The 9,776-nt window shown below is 51.0% G+C and overlaps 1 protein-coding gene across 4 annotated transcripts in view; it reads left to right on the forward strand.

The window, feature by feature from the left end:
• Window positions 1-9,574, forward strand: part of USO1 (USO1 vesicle transport factor) — a 448,004-nt gene extending 438,430 nt beyond the window's left edge. For all 4 annotated transcript variants that reach the window (XM_085635281.1, XM_085635255.1, XM_085635264.1 and 1 more), the window contains one exon: window positions 8,548-9,574. In XM_085635281.1, coding sequence (XP_085491407.1) covers window positions 8,548-8,631 — 84 coding nt within the window. In that variant the 3' untranslated portion in view covers window positions 8,632-9,574. The remainder of the gene's footprint in view (window positions 1-8,547) is intronic.
• Window positions 9,575-9,776: the final 202 nt, after the last annotated feature.

Here is a 9,776-nt window from a genome sequence, read left to right on the forward strand (position 1 = left end):
CCTCGCACTAGGAAGGGCGCTGCGAGTGGCGTAGGAGAGGCAGCCCCCACCGCTGCATCCAGCAAAAGCCTGCTCCCGCCGGAGGCACCCAGCAACCCCAGTCGGGCTCCCGGGCATGCAGAAGCAGCTGCGACTTAAATGGGCAACAGCGCCTCAGCGTTTCCAGTGAGGCGAAGGCGGCACCAGTTCGGGCGGTCCTCGCTTAATATCACCTGTCCACTCCTGGCCCGCCGCTCGTAGGAAGTGCTCCGGCGTGGGACAGCCAGGGGTCCCAGGCCTGTTCCTCAATCGCTGTGTTGGCTCCCTAATTCTGCCATTAGAGCCCTCGCCGATGGGGGGGGGGGCGTAGCAGATGTCCCCAATCCCAGTCCTCCCTGAGCTGCCCACGAGTCGCGGCCCTGTGGGCGGGGACTAGCCGCGGGCTCCCGTACTCCGCCTCGCCCGTTCTGTATCCCCCAGCAAGGTAGGTCACTCACGGGGCAGCCTCGGTGCGGCGGTCCTGGTCCGGGCGGGGCAGGGACTTCAGCGGAGGTGCAGGATGTTCCCACACAGGCGCCAGTTCGTTCTGGTGTCCACCGGAGCGTTGTAGACGGAGCTTTGTGCCTGGCAAGGGGAGCCTCTGGCAGAGACTTACACCAACACGTCCGCAGCCATTGCCGCCGTAGCCACGCCCCCAAACTATTCCAAGGGCTCATGCTACGAATGCAGGTAGTGATGCAGATTCACATGCACCCTCCTGCTTCCCCAGCATAAGATGGTGACAAAAATGTACACAAATACATAATGTTCAACAGCAAAGCTAACTTAGCAGACTATATCTTCAGTCCATATATGACATGGGAAAAAAACATTTTCTAACAAAGGAACCGCTGACATTGCGAAATACTTCAAGTAGGAGGACAAACGACACACAATGCCGATCATAAAACTTCCTCAAGAGTCCGGGCATATGAATCTGCAGCACTACACGCTACGAAAAGATGCTTGCAGGGTAAGTAACATACTCCATCTACAATTCACAAGCATTTGTATATTTCTTAGATTCACAGGTGCCCCTTTCCCCATGCCATTTTGAAGGCTTTTAAAATAAACATTGGAAACTGCTCAGAGAATTGAGTTATGCTGGTCTCTGGGGAGATGTTGAGCTTAGACTACATATGCCTTGTTAGTTGGAATACAGACATAAGCAGTGTGGTGTATAGCTCGTATGTAGTGACAGTTATACCAGAACAGCACCTGAAATTAAATTATCTTCTGCAATTCAGGAAGAACTCTAATGCTCTTTGATGCCACATATTCTTTGCTACCGAAACACCTTACTTTAGATATGACATTGTTCAATCGATTGTAGAAAGCACATTACTTTATTGTTTTTTGAAAATGTGCCTTCAACTCAACATTGAAAGAACAGAGGCGGTGCCATTCGGCAAAGCCCAGGACCTTTGGACCCCTTACTGGTGGCCCTCGGAACTGTGGGCAGAGTTTTCTCCCATGCTCATTATTAAAAAATCTGGGTGTCAAACTAGATCAGGCCTTATCCATGAAAGATTAAAATTCCGCCACTTTCCGGGTGTGCTTTGCAACTATGCAGCTTTTGAGTAAAGTCTTCCCTTGGCTTCCATCTTCTGCAATACAGACTCTGGACCAGGCCTTATTCATAAGCCACCTTGACAATGCCCCGCTCATGGCTGCAAATGATTCGCTGCTAGCCAAAGTCCAGGTGGTGCAAAATACTGCTGCACTCCTGGTCAGTGATCTCCCAGCTAGCTCCCCATCGGCGCCTACCTTGAGATCTTTACACTGGCATCCGATTAGGAAGCGCATTCTCTTTAAGATCTGTTGTCTCACCCATAAGGCTCTGATGGGTGGAACCGCCACATACCTAATAGACAAACTGCAGTTCTGTTGTCCTTCCCGAATGCTGAGATCAAGCGACAAGGTGCTCTTGATCGTTCCCCGCAATCATACTTTCAGATGCGGAGGAGTTCTTATTCCTTTACTGCTCCATCTACTTAGAATCAACTTCCACATCATTTCCGCAACTTCTCTGACTTAGCTAAATTTAAAAAACTCCTTAAGAGCTGGTTGTTTTAGGCTCAATGTTGTATTTCTTTGCTGGTGTAGTGCCAAGATATACCTTCGGGTATGATTTGTGCTCTATATCAAGAAGTAACATAGAATATATGACGTTACAACGTATGCAATTACAATGCATGCTTTTACAACTCAGTCTTTACATCGCAACTACATTACATTGCATGATTTTACAAAGCATTAAACTACGAGTACAACGCATTTTTTTAAAACTACCATTACAATGCATTCCATTACAATGCATACCATTACAACGCATTTCATTACAACGCATAATACTTTTAGGGCAACAGTAGGGTAAGTGTTGGATAGTGTAAGTGTAACAATTACCATTCCCACTCCAGTGAGTGCAACAGTAGGGAAAGTGTTGGATAGTGTAGTGGTAAAAATTACTATTTCCTTGTACCCCAAAACCCATACCCACCCTAATACTAATAAAATCTCCATTACTTACCTTATAATGCGTTGTAGTGGCATGCGTTGTAGTGACATGCATTGTAATGGCATGCGATGTAAAAGCAGTTACGTTGTAACAGTTGCGTTGTAAAGGTCGGTCGTTGTAATGACTGTGTTGTAATGGATGTTTCCCAGTAACATACCATCTTGGACCACACATAACTTAAAACATTGCGATGTTTTTTTTTGCCCTGATTAAGCAACATATGCATTCAAAGGTCATGAAAGATGTTGGCTTAAATAGCTCTAGAGAAAAACAATTAAACTTACTATCAAGTAGTGTTATACTTAAGACTTCTTTAAGTCAATGAGATTATTGTCTTATTTACTGCCTCAGAACCGCTCTTTCTGATTTTAACTAGGTAGTAAGTGAAAGAATCTCTACAATCTCTGAGGTTATGCAGTTGGTCCATTAGGGGTTCCCTTCCATTTACAGTCCAGTTGAGATGAGGTGTATGGGATAGTTAGTAGTGCATTAAACATATGCATATCTGAAAGAGACACGTTAGTGATAGATTCCTTGCCTTAGAATATTCCCCAGGCGTCAGTCTGGATCCGGAAAGTTTTCTCCTTAGCAGTACCCCTGCACGCCAGTAGGTGGCGCCGTGCAGCTCCGCGCCCGTCACTGGCGTCGGGACGACGTCACAGAGGCTACTTAGGCGCCACCCATGCGTGCTGACGTCAGTTCTTTCTTTTTCCGCGCCGAAAGCGCAGATCCGAATTGAGCACGTACCTCGGTCATTTTTTTACCACTTTTGTCTCCTTCTCTTGTCTCCTGGTGCACGTAGGGATGCCCGGCTTTAAGTCTTGCGGGTCGTGCCACCGTAATATGCTGGTGGCGGGACCCCCATGATGTCTGCCTCTACTGCCTGGAGAACGACCACGACTCCCGGGATTGTCGGGACTGCCGTGCCATGGCCCCGAAGGCATGGAGGCATGAAGGCTGGAGGTCCAGCACTCCTTTCACCGCCACTCCGGGTCTAGGGGCCGTTCGCAGGACCGCTCGCGGGACCGCAGCCGTCGCTCCTCGGACTCTTAAGTCTTTACCTTCAGATTCCGGTAAGCAACACCATAAGAAGAAGTCAATAAAGCGTGTTCGCTCTCCGACGTCCCCCCGTCGCTCCCCGGAGGCGGACGTGGGGGACAGGGGCTCTGCCTCTACGGCTCCTCTGGAGCTTGGGAGTCCCGCGGCCTACCCGCTATACCTGGGTCCGTTGGCGACTCCCGAACAACGGCAATAGGTTCTTGCTGCCTTGGACCACCTGTTTAGGCCTCTGGTTCCCGCCAGTGCGCCTGCGGGCCCCGTGTCCAGATCCTGTTGATCCGCAGCACCGCCTCCAGCGCCAGCCACAGAGCCACTGGATCCAGCGCCCATGGCTCCGGCGCCACAAGGTGCAACGCCGCTGGCTCCGGCCCCGCCGCTGCCCTTGGCTCCGGCCACAGGCGCCGCACTGGGTGCCGTTTATCCCGCCTCTGCCTAGGTTCTCGGACCATTTCGTTCCGACCTGGGATCCTCATTGGGATGCGGCTCCGGTTCGGCCCCCGGCCGGCGCCGCTGGCCCCCTCTCCGACTCCGGTCCCGCTGCTGCGGCTAGCTTCTTCTAACCCGGAGCCGGATTAGGACTGGGATGGCTCCGAAGACCCTCTTGCGCAGCAGTGTGACTCCGAGCAGGATTGGGTGGATGACCTTCAAGACGCGGGTGAACTTGATGTGTCTTCTGACCCAGGGTTTGCCTCGCCTCCACCTACTCTGGAGGAGGGCGCTTCCTACACTATGGTGCTGCATCGAGCCGCGGAGACGCTCGACCTCCCTACGGTGTCCCTTAAGACCAACCCCCTTACGGAGGTGCTCCAGACGGCATCTACGTCGTCGGAGCCGCTGCTCCCTTTCAATGAGGCCCTTACCGTAGTCCTTTTGGGTACTTGGTTGTGGCCGGCCTTGGGGGCGCCGGTGGATAAGAACGTAGCTCGGCGTCATCGCCCGGCACCTGGTGATCCCGCCTCCTTGACCACTCACCCCACGCCCGAGAGCCTGGTCATTCAGGCCTCAACATCAGAGTGCCTTTCCCTCGGCTCTGCCGGATAAGGACTCTAAGAGGCTGGACCAATATGGCAAGAGGTTGTTCTCCTCAGCCAGTTTGGTTGCGTTCCACTGGCTTCTCGCCCGATGTCCAGGGCTCGCTCATGGACATGCCCTTCGATGGCTCCCGCCTCTTTGGTGATAAGCCTGACAATGCCCTGGAGCGCTTTAAAGACTCTCGTGCCACGGCCAAGTCTTTGGGGTTTTCCTCGAAAAATCCTGCCACAACGGGGTTTCGTTCCTTTCGTGGCCACGGCAGGGGTACCCAGGTGTGCTCTTCCAGCAAGCCTGTGCAGAACCAACCTCAGCGAGGCCGCGGACATGGGTTCTGCAGGGGCGGGTATGGTAACCAGCGTGCGGGGCAGTCCTCTTCCACCCCCGCCGCTTCTGCCTCAAAACCTTCCTAATCTGAGCTTCAGGGGGCACCCCACGCCAGTGGGTGGCAGGGTTCACCTTCACCTCCACCACTGGCGCAAGATTACGTCGGACAAGTGGGTGCTGCAGATAATCTGCCAAGGTTACTCGCTCTCCTTTCTGTCCTCCCCTCCAGCCATGCCACCTCGGTACCACCGCATGTCGGGGGATCATTTGGTTCTTCTCCGTCAGAAAGTTACGGCCGTCCTGGCCAAGGGGGCCATCAAGTACGTTCCCGATCAGGAAGTAGGGAGTGGTTGCTATTCCCACTACTTCCTGGTCGCCAAGAAGGACAAGGGGGGGGCCTGTGCCCCATCTTGGACCCCCGGGACATCAATCACTTCCTCCGGAAGGAGAAGTTCAAGATGCTGACTCTGGCTTAGGTCCTGTCTGCCCTGGACCCTGGATGGTAGCGTTGGACTTGCAGGACGCTTATTTTCACATTCCCGTCCTGCCAGCCCACCAGCGTTACCTGCGGTTCACGGTAGGCCAGGAGCATTTTCAGTTGGCCGTGCTCCCCTTCGGCCTTACCAGCGCCCCTCGGGTGTTCATGAAAGTGATGGCGGTGGTCGCAGCTCATCTGCGCAGGTCAGGGGTGTCAGACTTCCCCTACCTCGACGACTGGCTGTTAAAGGCGGGTTCGCCCCAGGCAGTTGTCTCCCACCTCCAGACTTCGGCCGACCTCCTGCATCTGCTGGGGTTCCCTATCAATGTGCCGAAGTCGCACCTGAGTCCCTCTCAGAAGCTCCCTTTCATCGGAGCGGTTCTGGATTCGACCCTGTTTCGGGTTTATCCTCCCGAACAGCGAGTCTGGGATATTCAGGCTGTGGTTCCGCTCTTTCAGCCTCTATCCCGGGATCATGTCCAGATCTCAGAGGGCGCTGCACGGCAATTTCGGAGGTGGCTCACGAATCGCGATTGGGTCAATGGAAGATACCTCTCCCTTCCCCAACCGGGAGCACACAGTAGTGACGGATGCGTCCCTCCTGGGTTGGGGAGGCCACATGGGAGAGGCGGAGATCAGAGGCCTCTGGTGTCCGGCAGAGTCCCGGCTCCAAATCAACCTTCGCCGAGCCTTCGCCGAGCTGCGGGCGATCCGGCTTGCACTGCAGGCATTCCTTTCCTCTGTCCGGGGAAGTGTAGTGCAGGTGTTCACGGACAACACCACCGCCATGTGGTATTGCAACAAACAGGCGGGGTGGGGTCGTGGACCCTGTGTCAGGAGGCTCTGCGCCTCTGGACGTGGCTGGGACATCAAGGCATTACCTTGGTGGTTCAACACCTGGCGGGTTCTCTGAACGCCAGGGCGGACAAACTCAGCCGCCGGTGCATGGTGGATCACGAGTGGCGTCTGAACTTGGACGTGGCGCAAGGTCTCTTTCTGCGATTGGGAGAGCCTTGCTTAGATCTATTCGCCACCGAAAAGAACGAGCAATGTCATCAGTTCTACATGTTGAAATTTCCAAGGCGGCACTCGCTCTGAGACGCTTTTCGTCTCGAGTGGAGCTGCAGTCTGTTGTACGCCTTTCCGCCTGTACCACTTCTGCCCAGAGTGCTGAAGAAGATCAGGCGCAACAGGGCCCAAGTTATTCTTGTGGCTCCAGCCTGGGCTCGAAGAGTATGGTATCCCGAGCTGCTGAGTATGAGCATCGATCCCCCGATCCGTCTGCCTCTTCGGGAGGATCTTCTGCCGCAGCAGCAGGGAACGGTCCTCCACCCGAACCTGTCCAGCCTCCACCTCCATGCTTGGAGATTGTGCGGCGACTGTTGACACCTTTCGATCTTCCTCCCGAAGTCGGTGATGTCATCCTGGCAGCCAGGCTTCCCTCCACTAAAGCGGTATACGCCTGTAGGTGGAACAGATTTGTGGCATGGTGCACAGCTAAGACTGTGGATCCCCTTTCTGCCCCTCTTTCTGAGGTTCTTCTGTTCCTTCTCTCTTTGGCCCAGCAGGGCTCTGCTCTGGGAACTCTTAAAGGTTATTTTTCGTCCATCTCTGCCTTTCTACGGCTTCCAGATCAGCTTTCTCTTTTTAAGTCCCCGGTTGTTAACCGTTTTCTTAAGGGCATTATGCATACGTTCCCACCTGTGCCCTTCGTAATGCCTCAGTGGGACTTGAATCCTGTCTTGACTTTTCTGATGTGCGCTCCCTTTGAGCCCCTTCATAACTGTCCCTTACGTCTTCTTACTCTCAAGACTGCTTTCCTGGTAGCTATCACCCCTGCCAGGAGAGTGAGTGAGCTCCAGCTCTTTCTTCCAAACCTCCTTTTCTTTCTGTTCATCCAGACAAGGTGGCTCTGAGGACACGTCCTTCTTTCTTGCCAAAGGTTGTCACGCCCTTCCACATCGGGCAGACCATCACTTGCCCGCCTTTTTTCCGCCTCCGCATCCTTCAAGGGAAGAGGAGCAGCACCACCGTCTTGACCCAAAACGTGCGCTCGCATTCTATCTGCAACGTACACAGCAGTTCCAGGTCGATGATCAGCTCTTTGTTGGCTACGTGGGTGCCAAAAGAGGTCGGGCGGTGCACAAGCGGACCATCTCCCAGTAGGTCGTTCTGTGCATCAAAGCCTGTTACTCCTTGGCCAAGAAGGAGCCTCCTGTGGGACTGCGTGCCCATTCGACCAGGGCAACTGCAGCCTCTACTGCCTTGGGACGCGGTGTCCCCTTGCAGGATATTTGTCAGGCAGCTACGTGGGCCTCGCGGCACACGTTTACCAAGCACTACTGCCTTGACAGTCCGGTCCGGAGAGACGGCTTCTTTGGCCGTTCTGTGCTCCGTGACTTTTTGGTGTAATCTTGTTCGCAGACCCACCACCGGGGTTGGTATTGCTGGGGTATCTATTCTAAGGTAAGGAATCTATCACTAACGTGTCTCTTTTAGATGCACAAGTTACTACTTGTGCAACGATATATCTGTAAGAGACATTAGTTAGTGATTGATTCCTTACTGCCCCACCCATCCTCCCTGTTCTGCGAACTGATTACTAGGGTTAAGGACATTCCCTTTTAGGGCTCTAGTTTTATGCTCCAAAGGTCAGTTTCTTGCATGACTCTGCGTTTCGGCGCGGAAAGCCGTGTACAGAACTGACGTCAGCGCGCATGGGTGGCACCTAAGCAGCCTCCGTGGCGTCGTCCCGGCGCGCACGCCAGTGACGGACGCGGAGCTGCACGGCGCCACCTACTGGCACACAGGGGTACTGCTAAGCAGAAAACTTTCCGGATCCAGACTGACGCCTGGGGAATATTCTAAGGTAAGAAATCTATCACTAACTAATGTCTCTTACAGATCTATTGTTACACAAGTAGTAACTTGTGCGTTACTACTGCATGTTCTTATAATGTACAGTTGGGTTGCCAGCCTTATAACAGAATGATTCAAACACAACAATCGATTAAGGGTACCAAAGTAACTGATTAGTATTTCTTTTGAATTTCTCTGCTGTTTTTCGTATATGATTTAAGACTTCATTTTAAGGTATTTCTCGTGTTTTTTACGCTAGGTAGAGGATGAAGACGATTTAGAATCTGGAGACCAAGGTGACGATGATGATGATGATGAGGACGATGACGATTTGGGGGAGTAAAATCTGAAGTCATGCCCATGAGAGATGTCTTTTTTTTTCAAAGAATTAAATCATCAGTGCTTACTTCAAATGCAATGAGAGCCGAAGCAGATGTGGGACTGTTTCGTTGTTTCAGAGTGGATGCCATATTTCTATAGAAACATTTATCATAGACAGAGACAAAGATTAACTACTCTATTTAAGTTATATTTCACCATCCCATGCATATAAGATCGACTAGAACCTGCTTGAGCCTTTCAAAGACAAAGCTTGCGCCTGAGCTGACAGCGGCACTGTTGCTGCAGTACTTGCCATTTACAGATGCTGTGCACAAGACCGTTTTAATTCTGCTCTTTTTGGGCTGTCTTAACATGTTATTAAATACTTGTGTACTTCTCACTCGTTGAATGGACTAGATTTGTTTTTGTTCATTTTATGGCTGGGTTTTACACATGCCATGGAAAAACTTTAAAAAGGATCTGTTCTCTTCCAGTCAAGAGAATACTAATTGGGATTGCAAGTACTTCTACAGCCCTCAGATACAATGAAGTACTGTTCAGATTTTTCAAATAAAAGTTAATTTAAATGCAATTGTGTGGTTATAGTGCCTTGATGCTGCAGTGGACTATTCCCAGAAGTAACAGTTCTGTACCACCAGACAGAGACAAGGAACCTCAAATTTGTGCTAAGTGTGTAGCGACTTATCCTGGACATTTGCTACAATTGTGTAGGGTGTTTTGTAACAACATATTGTTTTGTTTGCTGAAAACCCCATCAAAACAGCTGCGACCTCTATATCTATTAAAAGTTTACTTTAAATCAATGTTTTATTCTAATCTGAAATAAAGTCAAGGCACCCTTGGATTTATAGGCTTTTTCACTGGGAGAAAAGCAATGGATTTTAAAACTAAGAAATAAATTTCATTTGTTTCAAGTTTTAGAAATAAAACAGACTTGTTTAGTATTCTTTTGCATGGGTGTTTCTGTATTTGCCTATTTTTCGGTTTCAGATATAATAATAAAACTATTGCAAGTTTATTTCAAAGGGCACACAGGATGTCAATACACTGTTTATATACTGTTTATTATGATACAAAGAGATGTGACCTCTGATCTTTTCAAGCTGTAATTTAAAAAACATATGTTCGAGGCATGTGGGCTGCTGA

The sequence above is a fragment of the Triturus cristatus genome, chromosome 2_1 (assembly GCF_964204655.1).
Source record: "Triturus cristatus chromosome 2_1, aTriCri1.1, whole genome shotgun sequence".
NCBI lineage: Eukaryota > Metazoa > Chordata > Amphibia > Caudata > Salamandridae > Triturus > Triturus cristatus.